Genomic DNA, 24,407 nt, shown 5'->3' on the forward strand with positions numbered 1-24,407 from the left:
AATATGTTGTGTCAGATAAACTAGTTGTCTTGGTTCTCGCTCTTTTTCGGGCTTTCAGTGAAGGCCTTGAGGTCGGCTGCCTCGCCTGCAGCTTACTGATCTGTCAGGGCACTTCCTCCTTCGGTGAGCCGCAGGCTTCTGGGCCTGTCATACGTAGGACACTCAATTTCCTTCCCACTTGCACGCTTTCTCACTAACTCTTGCAAGCACATACATGCACAGAGGGCATGCTTTTCTGGATTTTTCTGGAGGCTTTTCTGCAAACACAAAGTGGGGTCGTTCTGCATCCTTTAAATGTTCGCTTGTTTGGAAAACTGTTGCACTGTGCCGGGATGTGTGGTGAAATAGATTGTGCTCAGTTCACACTCTCAGACGCTCAGCGTCTTAGCTGGAGTCTGGATTAATGCTATATTACTTGTTTTTACTTAAGGAGCTTCATCACAGCTGTCCTTGAAAATTGAACTGATTACCTCCAGAAATACTTCATCATCATGCAGAAACAGCAGCATTTAGGATGTCTATCACCCTGTCTGACGTGTGGTCTTAACATCCATCATTCTTTGACCATGTTGCTGTTTTGTGCAAAGTTGGCCACACCATAATGTATTCATAGTATAGAAATGTATTTTAAGAGATAATTTTCTTTTTCATTCTACTGTAACAATGTAAATATTGCAGTGCAATATTTTTAAATCAAATATTCTGCTCTCTTGTGTTTTTATAATATCAGGGAGATTGAAATGTGTTTGCCTCAGAAGTGTTGGACTCTGCAGTTATTCTGTGTCAAGATATTTTCTTCAAATTTAGTTTTTTTTTTAAGCTATAACCAAAGGAATATACGTTTCCAAGCAAACATAACTGTTGTTATTAGAATCTGTTGACGTGTCAGTGTGAGTGTGAGTGTGTATGTGCACGTGAGCATGCGTTTGCACGTATGTTTGCATGGTAAAAACAAGACAGAGGCCCAGTATGGGTGTCTACTTAAATCCACTGCAAACACACTTCCTACTATGATGAAGCCCTGTCAGATAGAGTCACCCACACCACCACCATCACCACCCCCACAACACCCAAAGTGAAAATCCCTCATTAGCTGTCTGACACAACCACCCTCATGCAGACATACATGCAGTTCACGGTCATCATGAGTTAAAGAGCTACACGATTTAGAATGGATGCAAATCTCACTTGGTCAATATTACTCTTTTATCTGATTGTGCAGATGAACTGTGATCCCCTCCTGTCAAAACAAGGTAGGACAAAAGCTGCTCTGTATGTTGCTTTAAGGTTCTCTGTTATGAACTTAGACAATTATTTTTTAGCAACCTCACCGCAGTGACAGTTTTTGGGGGATGCATGTGCATTCCAGCTGTCCCATGTGTGTCAGTATGATGCATGTAATATTTGCAAAAATGTGTCCGTGTGAATTCAGAGATTTTTGCGAGGAACATGCAGCCAAATTACAGCCAATCCTAACACGTGGGAATATGAGAGAATATGAGATTTGTGGCAATCTGCCAATTAAACTGACATGCCTACAGTTATAGGTTGTAATCTACAAAATTTTGTCACCACAGTTGTATTTAATGGTGTCAGTGTTTATGTTTTGTATATTCTCCATTATGAAAACTACTTTTTTTCCTTCGGTAATCTTCTGTTGACCAAAAGTCGTTGTCAATTCAAGATTTTTTTGTGTGTGTGTGTGTGTGTGTTTAACTCTGTAAATGTACCTGTACTACTATGTCTGGACTGGTACTATTAATACAGTCAGTTATGAATGGAGCTACAGTATAAACATATTGACACCTATATTAAATATCTTACCATACTTTGAAAGATGTCCCACTGATATAGTGAAGCCTCGAATACAGAGTCCTCTTGTGCAAGTGTTGAGTGAATGCGCACTTAAAAATACAGGTCTGTTATATGACCTTGTATTTGAACTGTATACATGCAATCATATGTACTATATAGTATATATATATATATATATATATATATATATATATATATATATATATATATACAAAATCATATACAAATAGTTTCAGCACACCAGTCTGTCAAACTTAAAACACTTTTTCAACATATTCAATCATATTTTCAACAAATCCTAATGCACATTTATTATTTTTCATAACATCATAAAAAATGTAATCAAAATAATCATAGTGTGTGCAAAATATTTCACACCTTACAGAGTCAGTACAGAGGCACAGCTTGCAAACACGTTTTGTAAACAGTTACATGTCTTCAGTTTTTGTATTTGGAGTTTTTCCCATTCGTCTTTGAAATCATCTGAGAAATTCATGGGTTATCTTGCATGCACAGGTTATTTGACTTCTAGACATAAATGATCTATCATGTTTAGGTCAAGGGACTATGAGGGCCCTTCCAAAGACTTCGGTTTGTCTCTCTTGAGGTAGTCTATGGTGGATTTGGAAGTGCAATCTGAATCATTATGCTGTTGCAGAAGCCATTTGCTTTTCAGCTTCAACTTTTTAATAGTTGTTAAACTCTATTCTTCCCTCCACCTGTGCAGTATTTCCACTGATGGCAACACAACCCAAAGCATGATAGCTCCACTCCCATGATTCACAGTTGTCAAGATGTTCTTTCCTCAAAACGCAATTCCTTTGCCAACTGTAGCCAAAGAGACTTTATCAGTTCACAGCATTTGTTTTCAAAACTCATCTGACTTGCAGATGCTCTGTAAAATACTTTTTTTTTTTTAATTACAAACATAATAAAAAATAATATATAGAACAATAATAATAATAGAACAAAAATAAAACATGAATGGAGTAGCCTATGGGTCCTTCCCTGCTTTCTTTTTTAAATGCAAACCATCAGGTCTGTCCTTCTATCATTAGGTCAGTGGTATCATCTTTTTTCTCTGTACCATAACCATTTCTCCCATTTCTTACCACTCTGTAAAATACTTCAAACATTGAAATGAGGTTGCAGGTTAATTTTCCATCATATGGCACGTCCATGAAGGTTGTTTGTACAGCCTAGAGCTGGAATGATACACCATCACACTTAACCCAGCTATGCCTCCCTGCAGGTTTTTGGCTTTCATATTTCTGACCAAAACCATTTTCTTAATCTTCCAGATCTCATTTTGACCTCGATAGTTCCTATGAACTACCATTTATTTATTGAAAAATTAGTATATGCATCAAACTTGACGATTTGCTAATCAGAAAAAGCTGTCTTGGTGGCAGGGGAGGCTAAGAGATGGGAGCACCCTGAGCCAGAGTGCCCTATACACTCACTACACGTGCTGACCCCGCAAACTTAAGAACCCGTCTCCCCCTCGTGCCAAGTGTATCATGAGAAGATGAAGCGAAACTACATTTTTCGAACCCCCCCTCTACCTCCCCATCACACGCACATATACAATCTCACACCCTCCCCCCACCCTCCGTCACACGTACAAACAGACAACCCCCCCCCCACCCTCAGTCACGCGCACAAACAGACAACCCCCACCCCCACCCCACCCCCACCACACACACACACACACACACACACACACACACACACACACACACACACACACACACACACTCCCCCCAAGTCGAACGTTCATATCAAGCCCTGAATATACTTTTGGCTTTGGTGGCTGTTTATTCTTAAGCCAAAAAAACGAGAGAGAACACCAGTGGAGAGTCAGGTGCAGCTGCCAAGAAATGGGCTGTGTTCGAAATAGCCTACTACATACTACTGGCGTACTGATCGAGCCCCAAATCAGTATGCCGTATGCAGTATGTGACCAAAATGAAAATTTCCAGTACGCGAAACATACCCGGATGACCTACTACTTCCGCAAAATATTCCAGTACGCGAACAGAGCTATCTTCGTGGTGTACTGCATCCCATCATGCAACGCTACGTTCACGTGAACCCGTAGTGTGCTTTGCTTTTGTCGCATACTGGAAACTGTACTGCATACTACTACGAGGACCAGTATGCAGTATCCAGTATATACTGAGTCCAGTATCCAGTATCCAGTATGTAGTAGTTTATTTCGAACACAGCCATGGTCTCAGAGCTCAGGTAGGAGGGCCCCTTATCAAAACTGCTCTTAGGGCCCCAGGAAAGTCTGAACCGGCTCAGACTTACAGAGTTTACAGAGCAAAATTTATTTTCAAATTGATGAATAAATAAGCTCAATAATTCTAAATAATGGTATTTACATACAGAGATGGAGTACACTGTTATATATTACTTAACGCCCTACAAATTACAGCAGTCGATAAGACGAACTGAATCTGCCGGCATCCATATCCCCCGAGTCTACACTGACTAAAAGGTGCAGTGTGCTCGTACAGAGAAGGAGGACTCAGACATGCCGGGCAGCATCTCAGGGCTGTTTCATGGCGGGTTCTCCATATCCCAGTGTTGCTCTGAGCATGTCTTCATTTACAGATCAGGCCTTGCTGTCTGCTGAGGAGGATCCAAAGTGCTTCACCAAAACTTTAGATGACTTCACCTGCTTCTGGGAGGCACCTCTGGGAACATCATACAATTTTATCTATAGAATAGATAAGTAAGTGCCATATACAGAAATAAAATTTTTCTCAGATTTAAACATTGTATAAATGTATTGGGAGAGAATCTGTTGTGAACAATGGTGCAGGCGGCTACCACGGGGCTACAGGGGAGGCTGATGAAGAAAATGCTGTGTTTGCTTGAACAGCACACTTGTCAGTGTCTGGAAAACAGACAGAATTATATAAACAGAATAATAACCATTTTTAATCATTTTGACTCAGCAGTTAACATTCACTGGTGTTAACATGTATGTTGCCATCGAAATGCTTCACAGTTTTTTCATAGTGTCCATTTTAATTCTGAAACCAAACAAAACACCAGTACACCGTTTCATTTTGTGACCCCCATGAGAACAAATGTAACCATTTTGTTTCTGAGGCCTGCCACATCTTACTGTTTTTATTGGTTATCACTTCAAGAGCGAGGAATCAAGTTTCAGTACTGTTTCCTCAGTCTGTCGCCTTAAGTTTGGTAGTATGCTATGTAAAGTGGCATTATAAAGGTCTTTGCACTTTAGGCTCAATTAACACCCTATGGGTTGACTTTTAGTTTTTTCTTATGAGACAAGTAAATAATTTTAATTTAACTGAATGCACAGAAACTACCCACGTTTTTGCAAAAACATTTTAACAAACACTGGTGCACTGGATTCAAGTATTGGTGTCAATACCATGTAAACTGTAACAATATCAAACAGTATTTGTGCATGCTGGGTAATGATGTTTTTCTCACAGTGAAGAGACGACGTGTAATATAAGTCAGCAGAACAGTGAGGAGGGCAAAGTGCTCCATGTCTGTTCTTTCCTACCAAGTGATGTGTTCTTATTCACCAACATACATGTCAAGGTGATGGACACACACACCAACGCAACCATCTATAAACGCACTGTCAGTATAGAGGAACACGGTAAGTGAACAGAGTTGTGTAATGTATATGCTGGTTACTCTTAGTGTTGGTTACTCTTAGTGTCGGTTACTCTTAGTGTTGGTCTTAAAGTGAGGGCCTTAGTTTCTCTTTTTTTTTACTCTTACATGTGATTGACATATTTATCTACATTCCTTCTCTCCAGTTTTGCTGTATCCTCCATCAAATATATCTCTTCACCTTATTGAGAAGGTAGGGAAAATGCAGGTTAGGTGGCAAAACCAAGAAGAACCAAAAGAATTATCAAATAAAATGGAGTATGAAATATGTTACTCCTATAGGAACTCGCAAGCCATGTTTACACAGGTGAGTTAGAAACATTAATTGTATTGTATTCTTAAAGGACCTTTAAATCGTATACTTACTGTAGTGCTAATTTTACCACTCTAGGTGATTAAACACTACTGCAGTCCTACATGTGAATATGAACTGCCCTCCCTGGATCCAGGAGAGAGCTGCATTGTGAAGATGAGAGTTAGGCCCGATAACTCCACCAGCTTCAGAGGACAGTGGAGCAGCTGGTCACCTGCAGTTGAGGCCAGGGTGCCTCAATCAGCAAGTAAGGGATCCTGTGTCCAATCAGGGTGCAAACTGACCACAAGGCAATTGTTCTGTCTCCCCAATTAGATTAATTTGTAGCCTGGCCCTTGAAGTTGAAACCAGGAAGTAATTGTTCAGACCATGCGATGCAGAGACGGCTAGGCTGCACGTTTTAGATTTCGAGACGGCTGGGTATTGTTTCGTAGCTGTTAAGTTCATGAAGGCATTCCCTGTAAGTATTCCAGTTAAAACTGCGTTATATGTGTTAGATAAATAGTAATTACTTATGAAACATGTAAGTGGTTAATCCGTGTCATAAGGAGTTATCTAATTAATTGTGTAGTGATGTAACAAATTTGTGTGATCTATATTGAATCTGAATTCATAACCACTATGTATATGTGCATACTAAAGCATCAGTTGGGAGACCGCTGCCTTAAAGAGGAGTTCGTGTGCTCAAATTCCCAAGGACGAGCTCCTTGCTAAATTCTTCATTCTTCTTATCTGCATTGGCGCCCAAACAAATCTCTCCCGGAAGGTCGTCGTCTTGGTTACCTGCTCCTGCCCCCACACAGAGACTGTCAGAGATGGCTCTCGCCTTTCACCGCGAACTTTGACACAAAAACTCTGTGCCAGGCCTCTACACCCCCCCCCCCCACCCCCCATCTGGATGAATCACGCCCCTCACTGCTTACTGTCTGTGTTAACAATGCTGTATGTGCTATGGGGATTTTTTGCATGCACACAAACTGTTGTCCTGTTCGCGAGAATAATCTGTGGTCATATTTTTTTGTCTCCTCCTAATGTTTATCTTTCTATGTTTCTCTCCCCGTCCTGAAGAGTGTAGGGCTGCATGCGAAAGTGCTATTGCGGCTTCTCTGACTCTGCCTTAACACTGGTCCCGGGGAATGTAATTTCACTTTGTACTTGTACGATGTGACAATAAACCATCCATCCATCCATGTAAATTGTATTTGCATTTACAGTTTCACACCTGCCATATAAAAAACTGGTCTGAACCCATCCTGGCGTCCGTGACCTTTGTGTGGGGGTGTTTAGCTAACTGGAGAGTGGGAAAGGTTCCCACGAGGCCAGCATAGCAATATTAACAATATCATACAAACATTGCAATATTTACAATCGGTGACATCACCATAAGAACCAACGATAATGCTGTTTTTACTCCAGTCACATCTAAATTGACTCTGTGAGAAGATGTCTTATCTTGGATTTAACTACGACAGTACTACCCCAAACTGGACCCAGTCCCTCACTTACATGCTGTTCTTCTCTCCCATCTTGTAACGGGCAGCAAAAACAGCCAACATTCTCAGAACTGTGACGCTGTGTATTTATTTTGTCTCATTCTAATTCTATTGTGCAAAATCTATTATAGACAGCATCGAATTACAGTGCCACACTCACGACCTGCATCAAATCCAGTGTAAATGGAACAAGGAGCTGTATAGTGATGCCAATTACACCTTACATTACAGGCAGAGTAACAGGTAGCCCTGGGTCTTCCATCATATTTCATGTTTATACTGAAGAAAAAAGACTCGCTGATTATGATGCCTGTGTCATATTTTTCAGTAGTACGTGGGAGAGCTGTGGTAAGCACAGTGACGCTGCCACACATTGTATTTTCTACGGAGAGGAGTCCACCACTTTCCACGTTTACCTCAGAAGTGGTTTGGGGCCCCTCGGTCGTACCTTTTACATGGACAAGATCTGCATGAATAACATCAGTAAGTGTGTGTGTGTGTGTGTGTGTGTGTGTGTGTGTGTGTGTGTGTGTGTGAGCGTGTGTTCTTCTTTATTAGATCGTATCTCGTGATTCGTATCACCTGTCACTTGTCTTAATGTTATGTGTCGCATTTGTGTCTTGTTTATGTTTATGTATTTATGTGTGAGTGTGGTCTGCGTATTTGTCAGTGGTTGTCTGACTACGTCCCTGTGAGTGTTTTGTGTCTAATAGCACTAAGCGCTTCTATACTTAAATAAAACACTGAAAGTCCTGAGGGCACTGAGGTGTCCTGCCTCAGCCTCCCGTTACAGTAAGAAATTTCACTACAGAATAAACACAGTGTTTTGTGAAAGTATACAAACCCTATGAAAGGTAACACCATTTTATGAATTACAAATGATAATCCAGAAATGAAAAAGACTGAACCCACTATTCTGTGGAGTTTACACAGTTAAAACTAATAGGTACACAATTTATTCTCATACTGACATTTTTCATTTCAGTGAATTTTTTTAATAAATGAGAAAAAAATGTAAACACGTATTTTTTACATATGGTCAAGATGTGAATGTGGAAAAAACGCTTTGGAAAGATAACATGGTGAAATGACCACAAATGTTCATGTGACATGTTCATGTGCTGCGATGTCACATCGTAAGATTCCGTCTTCTCAGTCATAAATACAGTTGCCTAATACTCACTCCCAACCATGTAAAGGTTATCTGTGCTTGGGTGCCAGTTACGCCTTCTCCTTCTGTGATTAGTCAGGACAGAGGCTCCACGACGGCTGCAGGAGAGCGTTGAAAAGGGAAGGCTTTGTCTGAAGTGGAGCTGCCCTCTTCCACTCATATCCCAGCACCTGAAGTACAACGTCCGCTACCAGCTCCAAGGAGAAAATGAATGGAAGGTGTGTAATTAGCATAAGCATCAAGCTAACCGCCACTAAGCCCCTAATAACTAGAGTAGAAATGGAAATAAGCACTGGGGTATATTTTTTCTTCCTGCTTCTATGGCAGCACGTTACATTTCTCTGTAATTGTTCTGCAGAGTTTGACAATAATGAGTGCTAAGATCTGCCTGGATGTTCAAATGGGTAGCCATTATACCATCCAAGTCCAAGCTATGCCCAATGGAACATTTTACAAGGGACACTGGAGCCACTGGTCCAAACCACTCATGGTACAATTACCATCAAATACAGGTATTCAGGCTTTCTCATAGCCAGTCCTTGAAAACATGTGAAAACTATCAACTAACAATTAGACTGTTATAACGGGGCACAACATTTACATATTCATATATTTATATTTACATATTCATATAGTTTGCAATATTTACATATTCACATATCTACATGCATTCAGGGTTCCTGTTCATTGTATGTGGCCCATTGAGCTTGCTCATCCTCTCTGTTTCCATCTTGCTGTATCCCTCCTTCACCAGATATGTCAGGTTGGTTTGAAGAACAGACATGACTTATTTGAAATAAAGATGATGCAATACATGGTCAGTTATCAGGGTTTCACGATACTTGTTTACAGTGTCAATCATATAATGTTTCTGAACATTGTCCATCAGTAAGCTCAAGCAGTTCCTATGGCCACCAGTGCCAAATCTTAACGAGGTACTGGAGAACTTCCTGAAAGACATCAATGAGCAAAACTGGGTAATTATATCTTAGCACATGTACAGTGTACTACTATCATAATTTATAATAAATTAGACATTTTGAATTTTCACTTTTCAATTGAAATCACAATATACTTTTCTAAATACTAGTAATGACTTTGTGCCCCTGAACTAGGAGCCCAAGTTCAGCATCAAGATGTGTGACGACACTCCTGCCTCAGTGGTAGAGATCATGTCTGAAAGTGGGAGTCAGCTCATGAGGAATCCATCCATGGCATCGACCTGTCCTCTCTTCCTGCCACAAGGCTCCTTGACTGCGGACAGCGGTGGAGAGTATTCTCAGGGTGGTCTGGAGGTTAGCCGGGAGTATGTGACCCTTGACACCAGTGTCCTCCCATGCCTGACTGGGAATGACTACGTGTGCAGTGGGCATGCACCACCGGGTCTGGTTGGTGAGAGACTGTGCTGTTGCTCCTCCATCTGTTCTACAACCTTCTCAGCGTCCTCCACCAGCATCCTTAACCACTCTTACCTGCAAGCTGAGTTTGGAGAATGCAATTTTCCAGCCTTCCACTACACCAATCTAGATAACACAGAAACAGCTCGAGTGAAATAAAGACAAAAATGACCCCCCCCCCTCCCCTCCCTTGTAAAAAATACCCTATTCCTCCTCGATTCATTTTAGTATACTAGGTATAATATTGCCTGTAAAGGAGTGTTTCAAACCAATTTACCACAGGGGCAAAACCTCCATTTTGAATGCAAATGGTGGGGATCAATCTTGCCCCTTTCCTGCCTATACAGTGGAGTTAGTGATCAGGCTCTATGAAGTGAGTTATTAACACCTACTTGTTCAGCTGTTGTTCAAAAATCCACTCCTGAATGTAATTTTCTATATATGCATTACGTTTACAAAAAATATATATATGTAGGATTTGTACCACTGCTAGATCCATCAAATCTTAATCACAAATTTTACTAGCAAACAATATAATCCATTTGGTCCCAACTTCAGTGAGATGTTTTGTGTGGTTGGCAGTACACAGTTCATACCTACAAGTTCTTTAAATATTACACCAGACTGGATGGCAAACAAAAGCAGATGATCATTACATATCAGAGACCCTCTGCTTCTCTGTGCATTGGGTACATCTGATACACTTTTAATGATTCACTATTACAGAGTTGTACATTCCCCACAATGTTGCAAAGTGCAATATGATGCTTGCAGAAGTGGCAGTTTCCACAACATGAAAAAATTGTATGCAAGTTTATTTTAAAAAAAAACCTCAACAAAAAGTTGTTGAAAAGTTACTTCCGGAAACAATTAATCTGAGAGCTAGCCTGAACCACAGATGTAATCTAAAATCATACACAGATAATAATCTATTGCCATTTTGATGTCTGTCACGGTTGTCTTGGTAGACAAATACTGTAAGAGTTTACTGTTATGACATTAAACCCAAAAAAAATTATTCAGCATTTTCAATTGTATGAACATGACAAATATATTACCATGTATATTTGCACTGTGCAAATTGTTTGTTTATAGCAATCAGGTGTACTGATGTCTGTGCTATTTTCTTTTTTGTATATACACAATCAAGTATGATTAAATTTTTTATTTCAATACAATTTTCAGTGCTTTTTTATTGGTAAAGATACATTACAGTTCAGACAGAGGTGACAATACATTCTCGCAGTTGCATATTTAAATTTAAAAGACATGAAAATACTTGGGTTTTTCAATGGATCTGAACACAGCTTGAATACAAGCAAACATATTCTATCGGATTCTGACCCGTTTATGCTCTTGAGCTTTTTTGGAGTAACACCTATTCCGAATTCACAATAATAAAAAAAAAAGACAACTTCACAAAACATGTTATTTAATGGCTTTATTGAGTTTATGAAAGTTCTAAGAAAATGGATGGTCATAAAATATCTGGCACACAAAAACATGATTTAATTCCCACACATTTCCACAGAGCACAGATGAGAAAGTATACAGATGATTTTTGGTTCGGTCATCAAAGAATGAGGGAGGCTGCCTCTCCAGAGATAAAAATCTAAATGCTTTCTTTAAACGATCACTGAACTGAGTTACCTGACAAATACAGTCACCAAGATGGCCATATTGAAATATCTGATAATATCCCTCTAAAGCCTTAAGTGCTTGACAGTGGTGTGAATACAAACGCATTGGCCATCTCCTGCAACAGCACAGCACTCTCACACGCACTAACAGGAAATCTGTCCATCCGCATGTATGTGTAAGTGTAGATAGACCAGCAGGTCCAGCCCCTTAGTCACTTTTCACCAGACGCTGAAGTCCAACCCCACAGGCATTCGTGAGCCTGTGTGAGCCTTAAGGAGGTGGAGATGTGGCCCCAGAGAACGTGAGGCTCCTCTGAGCTGGGGGGGGGGGGGGGGGGGGGGCAGTACGGGGGTGGGTGGGCTCACTCGGCCTTCAGGGCGTACAGGACGTCGTCCTGGCTCACGTTGAGACGCACGCGGAGAAGCAGGTCCAGGCGGCTGGGCTCCAGCAGCAGCAGGCGGCAGGCGCCCAACCTCTGACACACGGCCAGGCTCTCGGACACGTTCACCGGCTGTAGGCCCTCCACACGGCACAGAGCCTGGTGCTGCACAAGGACCTGTCCGGAAGGAGATTGGGGGGCGGGGGGCGGGGCAGAGTGAGAATGAATGTCCTACATGTACGATGTTTTGTTATGAGTCACATGTTCATATGCGGAGGAAGTACCTGCTGAAACGTAGCTTCTTCCAACCCTAGCCGGCGAAATTCTGCGATCACCGCCCTCAAGAAGAGCTGCTCCTGCAGAGACGCACACCTGGAACAGCAAAGTCCAGCACCAAGGATCAGAACCGCAGAAACACCTTCCACAAAACAGCCCCGGCGACGCACCCACGTCCAGACCTGATGGCTGTAATATAGGAAGAGGAGAACATCTCATCTAGCGCCTCCATCACATGAGTCATCCCGACCAAGCCGGTGCCGCCCTGCTGTCCGGCGTGCTCGCAGATCTCGGTGGCACGTCGACAGATGTCCAGACACCGGCGGGCATCGCCCGACAGGGCCGCCACCTGAAGTGGGCACAAACAAAGACAACCGTCACCAGGGAGGTGCTGGGCAGAACACGGACTTTATTATTCAAATCAGAAAATAGTTCTGCCTCCACAGAACCGAGTGCAGTACTGTAAAGTTACTGTAGTAGAGGATCGTCTGGCTGTACCTTCCTTGAGACCAGCTGAAGAGCATCTTCTTCAAAGGCCTTCACCCTGTTCAGCCGAGACGTGACGATCTGCTGCAGCTGCTTAAAGGTGTATGGTTGGAAGGACATGCGTGTCAGCCCCTGGAGAGACATGTGAACACACACATGGTACAACATACCAACCAAAGCATCAAACACGCATTTCGCTGCCTGGAAAATGAATCCATCTCAAATTCGCCACCATTTCAGCACTTTCAGAGTCCATTTCAAGCGAGTCTCACCAGGCGGCTGGCCACGCGGTTGATCATGATGCGTTCGGGCAGGTCCATCGTGTTGGCGATGGTCAGCACCACCAGGCGAGCGTGCCGTCTGGTCGGCCAGTCAAACAAATTATACATGACGTTCTGCTTCCTGGTCCACAGAAGGTCCAGCTGGGATAGAAGTGTTGAATACAGTATTGAACGCAGTGCAATGGCATGAAGAAGTTGAAGTTCTCCCCCTCCACAGGTGACCTACAGCTCACCTCGTCCACCAGCAGCACGGTGGTCTCCTTCTTTGGCCCGGGCGTGCTGAAGCTCTTCTCAAGCAGGGTGGCCGCGTGGTCTGCCGTCGCTTTCTGGTTCGTCAGTTTCTACGACAAGGCGCCAGTTGCCGGGCAAAGTTAAGGCGGGAAAAGGGTGGGAACCACAGAGAGCTTCAGCTGGAGTGAGCGCGCACCTGCAGTATCTGGACGTACGCCTGATGTGGGTCGGTCATCTTCATGCCGTTGATCTCTACGAAGCGGAAGTGGGGCAGCTCTTCCTGCTCCGTGGCCTGCTGGAGAGACCTGATCACTTCGTGCACCGTGGCGGTCTTGCCCGTGCCAGGCACTCCTGAGATGTACATGCACCTGCATGAAAACCCCCCCCAAAACCCCAGCACATCCATCAGTGCACTTGCTGGGACTCGAAGGTCAGGGGTTTGCGAGGCTCTGCGTGTTGCTCACCCTCCAGTGCCGTCCATGATCTTGCTCTCCACAAAGCTGTAGATGTCTTGAAATTCCTGCTCCCGACATGGCAAGGACTCGGGAACGGAGGACACATGCAACCTGTCGATTTAAGAACAAAGAAACTGAGGAAAAAGCAAAGCGAAGACTACACGAGGATGAAGAGAGCAGACTGGCTTACAGCCTTCATCCCAAGTTCTCCCATGATAGCTACATTTTCACTGGAAATGACAGGAGTGGAACCCGAGCGGATTCAGAGAGCGGATTCAGTAATGACAGATATTCCTCATCACCACCCATCAGGACTTCCCCAATAACCAGCAGGGCCAGGCAGAGTTATGCCTTTATTTGGACATTACATTCAAAAGGCAAAAATCTTTCTTACTGACAAAAAAAAAAGGTCAACATTCCTACCAGACACCTTTAACTCTCAGCTGGCGTGACTGAAGTGTAAAGAGTGCAGGGAGGTTCTGGCCCACACTCACCTCGTACGCGCTTCCTCCAGAACATTCCCAGGCATCCTGGCGGGCCGGCTCCTGTTCGGAATGCTAGGGTTGCCATGACGAGGTGTCCGGGGAGTGGGAGGGGCAGACTGCAGCACAATTAAAAAACGGCGCTGAGCGAACGCCTGCAGGGCTTTTGCTCTTCATTAAACAGGAGCGTCGCAACATCTCACACCTCATTAGTCACAGTGAGAACCACAAAGCGGGAGGTGTGGACACCCCACAGCTCCTCGACAGCGCGAGACCTCCTGCCAACACACCCTCTACCTTTTTGCTGGGCGTTTTGCGCGGGGTTCTGGCCGACGCCCTGCTCTTGACGGTCGAGCGAGGCGTCCTCCCTCCCGTCCTGCGCCTGCTCCTCTTCGAGATGAACTCATCTTCGCTGTCCGTCTTGCACTCCTCTTCCTCCTCGCTGCTGCTCTCCAGGTCGATGGCGACGGGCGCAAAGGAGGCGTCGTCATCCGCATCCTCGCCGTCTGACTGCAGGTCGCCGTAGCTACTCGGCTGACTCCTACAATGTAGTTCACAAACACACTCAAGGGGGAGTTGCAGATCACGTTGTAAAGTTCTAACCAGCAGGACGGGTCCGAGACGTACAGCTGCAGTGTCTTGATACGGGCCGATCTCCTCCTGGAGGCAGCCGTGTCCGCACTCTGCACAGGTGAGATTTCATGTTCCTCTTCAGTCCTAAGACAACAAAAACAAGCAGTTGGTTTCATGGATACGCAACACCCACTTCCCCCGCCCCACACACACACACACACACACACACACACACCTGTGCTGTTAACATCTCAAACTAGAAGTGTGCAGAGCGTGTATATGAACATACTCTCTTCAGAACCCCAATAATGTTATGACGAACATCTTTTTCTAATATAAACTGCTTCCTCCTTTTATTATTTCAGAAGCTCTTTTCTTGATGAATAACAAAGGCCTATGTGCAAACATCCTGTACTACAGTACAATATATATTTTTTTATTCTTGTCGGTCTGCCCCCTCAGTTTCTTCCATGGGTCAATATGCTATATTTGGTTTTAAATGAGGCAGTTCAGGTTTTCTGTTTATTGCCTCACGTCCTGCGCAATCCAAGTTTTGAAAGAACCACATGAACTACCCCAGAAAGACCTCCAGCCACAAAATGCATGGGAAACAGAGCAACGACCCGAAATGCACCGTGGGTAAGAACACAGTGCGTGGTACATATCTTAGAAGTCTAAATAAATGTACGCTACATCTTTATTTATTTATTTTGAAAGCAGGACGAAAGAAGGAGAAAGAAGAAAGGAATGTGTGATTAGCTGTAATCCTGCTGATAATCACATTTGCAAATGTGCACTAGTAATCTAAATTAGTTGTAGTTGTTTATCCTGATTCGAGAACACTTTCATGCACATTATATCCACTAAAGCATTAATCCCTCAAGTTCAGATGTTTGGAGAGGGTATATAAGACTACTAGGCCACTCGTGCTAACTGACAACGTCCCCAAACAGCAGGGAGGAGAGAGGAAACGCAGCCACAGGTCAACAAGGTCAAGGCTTTACTGAAAGCAGAGGAAATGTCAGGTGAACACCTACTCTCCAGTTCACCTCATGTTAGCAACTACTCCACCTTTCTCTCTCTCTCCGTCAGTCTCCCTCCATGTCTGTCTGTCCGTCTCCCTCCATGTCTGTCTGTCCGTCTCCCTCCATGTCTGTCTGTCCATCTCCCTCCCTCCCTCCCTAGACAGTCAAGGTTACCAGAGCAGCGCAACAGTGAACTACTGGTTGAAATGGTCCTCATACAGAATGAGGACACACACCCACACACAGCTGAGGAAGGTGAAGTACAAATAAAAACTGAGTCAAACTGCATCAACATCACATTTCTCCACTTGCAGTTTAGGATAAATAGACTAAAGATAAGAAACGTCCTTAGGGTGGAGGAGTGAGGATGCGGAGAGACTTCAAACATTTGCAAAGAAACTACAACCGTAGCCCGTCTGACACACCAAGAATACCAAACGCAGTTGTAACCGCAAGAGAGGACCGATAAGAGACGGTTGGAGTTGATAACCACAATGCTGCATCAACTCAAGATGGACGGACACCTAGAGACGAGTCGCCTCACGGTGAATGCCTCCACAATCACCACGATCATTTCATGTGTCATTACTCACCCATCTCACAACCACTACACTATCCAGATAGCGGTAACCCAGCACAACACGATCATCATGCACGTTCACGTAGCACTTCTGTTGGAGACCTGCCCCGGTGTCTGCTCTAGCTCTTCTGAGAGCATGGTGAGCTACACATCGTCACTGTGCTTGAGGGTCGTGGCCTCCTGTAGCTCATCACAGGGCAAAACTTGAAACTGCTTGTGGCGAAGCCTGAAGGCACCCGCCCTACATGGGACTCAGACGCAGGATCGAAAGGAGGAAGAAGAGGAAGAGGATGAAGAGGAAGCTCTGACCACCGGACTAAAGAGCAGCTCCCTGGCATGGCGGCCAGAGCAGAGCCATTTAACCTTCCTAAATGACTGTCTGGGTCACACTGCTGCATGCAGAATGGGGTGTACTGTTTGAGTGCAGTACACCCACAAACAGTGAAGTTAGCCCCTCCACACATCACTTATTTCCCCTGCCAACTCAGATTCACTCACTAGCTCGCAAAGGAGTGGATGAAACGACTCGGCAGTTTCCACAGTCCTGGCGGAGCATGTGAAAACAACCGCTCAAAACTACAAAACACAGAGACAACAGCTCTCTCTCTTGATCAGACCACTGCACTTCAGGAGCCCCCCCCCCCCCCCACACAGCTCATTCCAGTGCTAGACCTACAGCTAGACTACACTGTTGTGAAGTTAAACAGGATGCATTGGTGGTTACTGACAGATTCCTTCGGGAGAGAAGCAGAGCATCAGAAGATCTAGACTCATCGCTCTGCTTTGCGAAACGTCTATGCAGCAGGGTGGAAAAAAAAGGATGACGCTTGGAACAACGGGGAAAGAGCCAGAAAGAAAAGCCTGTTTTGTCCTAGACCGACAGGCCTACAGCAGCACCCAGGAGGAAGGCAGAAATACTCACAGCACAGCGAGAGCCGTCTCCCTCACTGCGGCACACTCTCTCCTCTCGCTCAGGATCCTTGAGCTAACGGTGGATGAGATGCACTGGGGTTATTCATTCTGTCATCACTTAAACCAAAACGCTGAACCCGCTGAACCGCTGGTGCACATCCATCCCGGAGGGGGGTAGGGAGGTGGTGGGGGGGGGGGGGGGGGGTGAAGGTTCCACTTGTGTACAATTTCAAACTGCGTTAAAACAATGGTATAATCCTTATTTTAAAAAATCAACAGTTCAGGTGGAAGGAGGAAGTTGTGATGAGAAAGTCAACTGAGCAGTTTGAGTTAGCAAGACATGCCCTAAACTCCATCACCAAGGGTGTGAGATTCCATCCCTCTGCCCGAGTGACCCTGTAGTTGGGCAGTGAAGCTTACGTCTGCCTACTGCTAAACCTCCTGGGAGTGGCCGCTCTCCTACGAGGGGTTCTGGTTTTGGCGAGTGCAGGCTCTAGCGTAAGCACATCGTCTTCCAGGGGCTGGACCCCAAGAACGTCCCTAGGAGGACAGTGGGAAACTCAGGAGGCTTCTCCACAAAAGATCAGTCAGCACTTTTCTTACTAACACACTGCCTAGATTTCCGTTTACTACAGTTTTGGATTAAACACATAACTTGCATATTGAGTACATGTACCACTGCATAATTTTGGTACAAATTATAACCAAGTAGAAAGACCAGTAGGTGAAAGTGAAAGAGGAAAGAGAACCTCTTTCTATGCAACAGGCCAGAGCTCTCACCTGGCAGAGTCAGGGCTGGCCAGCGTGGGCTCAGCGGGTCTGTGCAAAGGTCGCAGGGAGAACCTGTCCTCTTTGGAGGAATGTTCCTGAGGGGCTGATAGAGGGGTCAGGCAGACGGATATGGAGATGGCAGGAGTTGGAGAGCTGCCTAGTTTGGTGGCCAGGTCTTCCTGTGGATCCTTGTCTTCATCCAAGATCTCACAAAGAACATCATCTCTGGAAAGATTCTTAGCTGGACCTAGGAATGCAAAAACAGACATATCGGTGCAATGGCTACTATAATGTGATGTCTCTGCCCCTAAAGGAATGCAACGGCACTCACTGCAAAGGTCCAGTTTCTTGCGAATGTTGGGGTTGGAGGAGACCCTGCTCCTCCTCTTCACGTTCAGGACTTTGGCGGCGGAGAGTTTGGAGGCGGAGTGGGCCGACTCTGCCTCGGCGGTGACCATCTTACCCGTGCTCATGCAGGTGCGCGGGTGGACGCCAATCATGGCCCGCTTCATCACTGTGGGGTCCGGGGTGGGGAGAGCTCGGGTCGCATGTGCGGGGGGCGGCGGAGATCTGGGGCTCCGAGGAAGCAGAATCAGGTCCGGATCCATGGCACGAAAAGACTTAGTGTCCCATATAAGTTTAACAAACAGAGTATCTTTGCTTTCATTGTCTGGGAAAGGCTGCGTAGCTGGAATGTGCTTTACCTGTAGGGGAATCAGGAACCCCAACCACCAAGAACAGAATGACTGAACAGGAAAATTATAATAAACAAATGTATAATTGTAATAAGCTGAATAAACACAAATAAAAGCAGTTAGCAATGTTACTGCAACCCTTAGCCTAAAGTTGTGTGTTTGGTTTGAATCGCAATCAAATACCACAAAAACACATTAAGTGTTTAAAGCAAAGGCTCATTTGACTTTGGGCTGATGGCAATCTGCAGATCAGATCTTACTGCCACATCATGTCAGGAAACCAGAAGTAATAAAAGCCCATGTCCACTGCCTCCTGCAGTTTGATTTACTATATATTCCCATTGTCCCACTGACTGGCTGTAGTTATACTCACTGAAGCATTTTGTCTCGTTAACAAAGTACCGCAGCAGACCAATTTTCCCAGTGTCTGCTGGAACAAGGACTATCTGGCACTACTGTAGTTTTATATGTGCACATACCTGCACCGCTCCCAGTATGGTCTCAGCCTCCAGCTCGCTGTCACAGGACCCATCCTGGTAGTAGAAGACCTCCTGTGGGTGTGGGTCCCGGCCCAGGAGCTTGCGTTTGTTCTGGGGTATTTCATGCAGACGCACGAACCAGCGCACCACGGCTTTCATCTGGCTGCCATTAACTAGAAACACAGAAGTCGTTACACGATGCGTGGATGCAGTGACACTGAAAACAAAATGTCCAGGAAAAACCACGTTTACCATCTTACCATCCCAGAAAAGCTTTAAGAGTTGTGCAACATAGGGGTTGTCATCGTCGTGTCCTTCAATCAAAATGTACTGTCCCAAAGTCACCACTGTACTGCTTTTCCTGTCACCCACAGCTATAGTCAAATACCTGTGGGGGGTTAATATTGTTTATTTATTATTATATTATATTGTCAAAATAATCTGTTACAATTACAACGAAGCTACTTGTAAAATTGCAGCTGATTCGTCCATGAGCAGCACCAAACTGCTCTAAAATGAGCTGGTCAACAGATACACTCATTTCATTTCAAGCCCGCCACCGTCTGCTCACTCACTTGTAATACTGTCTCCCCAGCTTTCTGTCTTCATTTATAGCGTTTCCTTTCCAACTGTAAAATCTTCGCACACGCAACATTGTGTGATACCGACTCATGTTGCTGAAATTATGTAAAATATGTATTAACGCTGCAAATCTCTCTAGTTAGGGGCCTAGTTGTCTATACTAGCAGGACATATTAGTACACAACTATACTGCCACGCTTACCTTAAAATGACCTACCTGATTATATTACACCCTCCGAAACAACCTATTTACGTGGACATTAAACATATATCTCTAATTAGCTAGTTGGAAACACAACATAAAAAGTACGAATAACGTTATTTAACCTATAGCTAGCTAACCTCAAGTCTGCTACTACACAGAACTCGTAACTTATTTCGCGCGAAAAAACCGTTTGCGTATTGACGTCATTGGACAAATGCCCCCCTCGCCCCGCCCCTTGCCCCCAGGAAGTGATCGTCTTGCACCGGGAAGCGTAGTGAATCGTTTGCTCGCGCAGGCTCGCACGAGCGGGTTTCATTCATCTGTGCGATGGCGAACAGGACAGTTAAAGACGCGCATAGCATACACGGGACTAACCCCCAATACCTGGTGGAGAAAATCATACGGACGCGCATCTACGAGTCCAAATACTGGAAAGAAGAATGTTTTGGCCTTACAGGTGCGCAAGCTGTGCTATGCTATGCTGGCTAGCAGCGGCCGCTAGCCAGTGCTAACGTGGCTAACTCACCATTCGTGACACTTGGCGAGTCGCACAGACTTAATTTCCTGCAACACCCGGTTTACGTGACTATTAAAGTTATAAGAAGTATTTTCTAACGTTATATAGTTACTGACCTCACTAGCTAACTGTATATAGATGTGTTGTTGGCTTTACAAATTACTTTACAAATGACTTTGCCTTGAATGTGAACTCTCTTCTGTATTCTCAATCGTCTCCGTGTCCATCGCAGCTGAGCTGGTCGTGGATAAAGCCATGGAGCTGAAGTATGTGGGTGGGGTGTATGGAGGGAACATCAAACCCACACCGTTCCTGTGCCTCACCCTCAAGATGCTGCAGATACAACCCGAGAAAGACATCATCGTTGAGTTCATCAAGAACGAGGATTTCAAGTATGCAGCCCACTATCACACTTTGATTGCTTTTCACGATTTGTCTAATTTATTGAGATTTCCTGGACCAGTTTCAGCTTTTGCGAGCGACCTTAGCAAAGTACCCGTATATCATATAAATATAAAGGATTTTCTTAAGGGGTGGAGAGGACATTTAGATTTAGAATAGTGGGTGTGTTCAACTGGAATAATAGGGAATCTGAAAGGTAAGTGGTCTGAGAGCTGCGTGTAGTCTAAACCACCCCTGGTGTCAAACTCGTTTTCATCAGCATAATCGTTGCTCACAGAGGATGTAACTACTTCTTAATGTTAAATAACTCTGAATTTATTAGTTATTGAAGTTACAAATATTATAGGCCTATTTGCATACATGTCTGTTGTGATCACAGTTTGCCATTTGGCAATTTGTTGTTTTCTTGATGCTTAATTTTGCCATACTTGGCTCTGTTTGGTCTCAATATGCCGATGTAGATTGTACTCAGACAACAGCCACTGCTTCTAAGCGCAAATGTATTCACTTTCCCATTATTATTTGTATTTCTTAATTACACTTATTGGGAAAATCACATCTGATGTGATCTGTTATGGATTACATGCACATATTCTGAAGCGTAGTACAGCTGAGAAGTATTAAAGGAAACATAAGGAGACAGAATGAATATACAGCAGATTTCACGTGTGTTTGTGAAGACGGTGTCTTTAATTAAATTGGGACTGTTTGTTGTATTCTGTCCAGATATGTTCGCTTGCTTGGAGCGACGTATATGCGCCTGACAGGTACCTCAGTGGACTGCTACAAGTATTTGGAACCATTGTACAATGATTATAGAAAAATCAAAAGTCAAAACAGAAATGGAGGTAAGCAGCAAACACGCACAGTAAAACAGATGCACAAATTATATCAACCGTGTAATATTTGCTAAATAACGAGGCCTCTTAAACAATCTTTCTCCAGAGTTTGAACTGATGCATGTGGATGAGTTCATAGATGAACTGCTTCACGGAGAGCGTGTGTGTGACGTTATTCTTCCAAGGCTTCAGGTTGGTTTGTCTGTGTTCTGGAAGACTTGTTGAAACTCATTTTGCTGCATTAAATCTGAGCTTGTGAAGTGATGGTGCTGAGTGCTGGTTGTGGATCTTCTAGAAAAGACAAGTCCTGGAGGAGGCCGAACAGCTTGATCCTCGCATCAGTGCACTGGAAGAAGACCTGGACGAGGTGGAGTCCAGCGAAGATGATGATGAAGAGGAGGAGAAGGTACTGCCCAAGTGACTTGAATGTGTTTTCTATGATTCCTTCTGGCTTTCACTTGTACAACAAAGGCACAATGAGGAGGGCAATGAGTTAGAATCACAGACATGTCATTGTTAAATCGCTTCAGTACACTCCTCTCTTTGGCTTAGAGCAGGAGTGGCCAACCTGCGGCTCTTTGCCTGGTTTCATGCGGCTCCCCAGCCGGTCAGCACGCTCACCTGCACAAACAGTCTGTGCCGTGGCCCGGTTACCTCATCAACTCTGAGGGTGACACACTGCTACAAGCCTTTACAAGCCTAGCGAGCTGCTAATACTTTTAAAACCGGCGTAGTGGAAAACACGCATTTGACTGTCTTCACACGCTCACACGAGTTACTAATTCGCCAACTACTGGCGATCGATCGATTGCGATATAATACTTTTTTTTTCTCCACTCCCCCCGTCAACAATCTACACTCGCCACCCCCCTCCCCACCGTCAACAATTTACATGCCCATGTATGGTGTGGCTCTTTGCTGTAACACAGTAAAAAAATTGGCTCTTGGTCTCTGGCGGGTTGGCCACCCCTGGCTTAGAGAAATGGGCGCCTAATCACAAAACTATAAACACGATGAAATGTATTTGAATCGTTATGAAACAATTATGTAATTTCTTCCTCATCCTTTGGCTGTATAGCCGGAGCGAATCCAGACACCAGAGCCACACAGACGGAGTTACAGAGACATAGACAGACCCCGCAGGTCTCCTTCTCCCCGTTACAGACGCAGCCGTTCACCCAGAAGGTCAGCGTTTGGCAACTCGTGTCTTCTAGCTCTTCACGTATTGAAAGGATGTTTTAGTACTATAAATGAAAGTTATTTAATTATTGATCACATCAATAGTATTATATTGCACAGATCTTATTGTGAATGAACAATATTGTGAAATTCCTCAGTTCCATTCTATCTTTGCTTCTGCACATGAATAAATTGCCTAAGTAATGTAATTCCTTATGAAACCCCTCTGGTAGATAATTAATAGTTAATGTCATTTTACAAGTTTCTTAGGTAATTAAATTATTGTTTGTACACTATATTGTGTCCCTTCTGTAATAGCTATAGCTAAGATTTCCAGCTTTTTTGAAGACATTGAACCAACCACATGACTGATTGCTTTTCTTTTTTCTCTCTTTATTATTATTTTTTTAACCTTATTACAGACGAAGCAGATCACCCAGGAGACGAAGGTACATGCACATATCCAGCAACTCCATCCATCTCCTCATTTCTGTTTGCTATGCAGCTTTTTCCTTGTTGTTTATAAACACGGCAAAAATGTCAACCGTACCTGTGCTTAGCTACAGCATCACATTCTGAGCATTGGACTAATCCTGTGTCTGAACGACTATGCCGGTCCTCTACGGTTGTGGTTCTGATTCCACGCTGAGTTCTCTGCGTGTTTCCACAGCCCGTCGCCCAGGCGTGAGCGCGAGCGGGAGCGAGACCGCCACCGCAGTAAGAGTCCCCGCAGACACCGCAGCAGGTCCAGAGAACGGAGGCACCGCTCCAAATCTCCAGGTATCCTGCTGCTTCCCCAATATCTCTGCTCTCCTCGTACGGAGACCTGCCGTAGAACGTAACTTCCTTTGTTGAGAATTCGGCTGGTTTTAATTTAGTTCAAATTTGATCCATATGGTGTTATTACAGGTCACCACAGAAGCCATAGGCACCGCAGCCACTCAAAGTCCCCAGAGAGGTAACGGAACACTATTAAAGTCGAATTTGTGTGTGTTTGAGATGTACTTATTTGGCACTGACCTGAAATTCTCGTTTGTTTCTTTACCATATAGTCGGTCAAAGAAGAGTCACAAGAGGAGTCGAAGAGGAAACGAATGATTCATTTAACTGTGTGACGTTTTTATGTAATGCTTGTATTAGTAATGTAAAAAAAATAGATTGTTTATCTTCTCGTTTTTGCTATAATGTACCTTTTTTATTAGGGTGGTTGACATTTTTTTTTTTTTTTTCATTTTCTTTTTTTTTTTCACTTTTATCCAACAATCCTAAAATATTGTAATCATTGGGGTAATTAATGAAACTACTTAAATAAACTGTTTTGTTGGTTTTTAACTTGTCAGTTCCTTCATGTTGCACCGAAGCACCAAATATTTAGTGTTTTGATGCCTTTATATTACTTATTTCTGTAAGTTGTAGCTGTTTACTGATGTGGTAGATATGGTAGAGATCTATCATATCTACATGGAAATAAAATGACTACAACCCGCCCTCGTTTTTGTTACACATATGGACCAAGTGCTTGTCTTGTATTACTTAGGGAACCAATTGGATGAAGATCA

General features: G+C 44.0%; 3 protein-coding genes across 6 annotated transcripts; 2 read left to right on the top strand and 1 right to left on the bottom strand.

Moving 5' to 3' along the window:
• Positions 1-139: 139 nt before the first annotated feature.
• mpl (MPL proto-oncogene, thrombopoietin receptor) lies at positions 140-10,743 on the top strand. 2 transcript variants are annotated; one of them, XM_077014829.1, is made up of 12 exons: positions 140-1,253; positions 4,435-4,555; positions 5,295-5,467; positions 5,631-5,791; positions 5,876-6,044; positions 7,422-7,533; positions 7,619-7,773; positions 8,537-8,679; positions 8,820-8,973; positions 9,137-9,224; positions 9,351-9,438; positions 9,577-10,743. In XM_077014829.1, the coding sequence occupies exons 1-12, from the start codon at positions 1,172-1,174 to the stop codon at positions 10,015-10,017; spliced, it is 1,887 nt and encodes a 628-aa protein (XP_076870944.1). In that variant the 5' UTR covers positions 140-1,171; the 3' UTR covers positions 10,018-10,743. The 2 variants fall into 2 exon arrangements, with proteins under 2 accessions (XP_076870944.1, XP_076870945.1); XM_077014830.1 differs by having other exon boundaries at positions 7,622-7,773.
• A 1,095-nt stretch (positions 10,744-11,838) lies between these two features.
• orc1 (origin recognition complex, subunit 1) lies at positions 11,839-20,106 on the bottom strand. 3 transcript variants are annotated; one of them, XM_077014840.1, is made up of 19 exons: positions 19,924-20,106; positions 19,700-19,801; positions 19,385-19,512; positions 19,125-19,297; positions 18,282-18,654; positions 17,960-18,197; positions 17,600-17,719; positions 17,190-17,252; positions 14,717-14,806; positions 14,387-14,630; positions 14,102-14,208; positions 13,617-13,718; positions 13,349-13,520; positions 13,155-13,262; positions 12,913-13,062; positions 12,653-12,772; positions 12,337-12,503; positions 12,163-12,250; positions 11,839-12,055 (listed from the first exon to the last, which is right to left on the bottom strand). In XM_077014840.1, exons 2-19 carry the CDS (start codon positions 19,795-19,797, stop codon positions 11,861-11,863), a joined length of 2,736 nt encoding a protein of 911 aa, XP_076870955.1. In that variant the 5' UTR covers positions 19,798-19,801; positions 19,924-20,106; the 3' UTR covers positions 11,839-11,860. The 3 variants fall into 3 exon arrangements, with proteins under 3 accessions (XP_076870955.1, XP_076870956.1, XP_076870957.1); XM_077014841.1 differs by having other exon boundaries at positions 19,909-20,106; XM_077014842.1 differs by lacking the exon at positions 17,600-17,719 and having other exon boundaries at positions 19,700-20,106.
• A 71-nt stretch (positions 20,107-20,177) lies between these two features.
• On the top strand, positions 20,178-24,335 carry prpf38a (pre-mRNA processing factor 38A). Its single transcript, XM_077013636.1, has 10 exons — positions 20,178-20,368; positions 20,661-20,820; positions 21,557-21,678; positions 21,776-21,861; positions 21,965-22,075; positions 22,748-22,854; positions 23,271-23,297; positions 23,519-23,628; positions 23,758-23,806; positions 23,901-24,335. The coding sequence occupies exons 1-10, from the start codon at positions 20,239-20,241 to the stop codon at positions 23,944-23,946; spliced, it is 948 nt and encodes a 315-aa protein (XP_076869751.1). The 5' UTR covers positions 20,178-20,238; the 3' UTR covers positions 23,947-24,335.
• Positions 24,336-24,407: the final 72 nt, after the last annotated feature.

The sequence above is a fragment of the Brachyhypopomus gauderio genome, chromosome 8 (genome assembly GCF_052324685.1).
Source record: "Brachyhypopomus gauderio isolate BG-103 chromosome 8, BGAUD_0.2, whole genome shotgun sequence".
In the NCBI taxonomy this organism is placed as follows: Eukaryota; Metazoa; Chordata; class Actinopteri; order Gymnotiformes; family Hypopomidae; genus Brachyhypopomus; species Brachyhypopomus gauderio.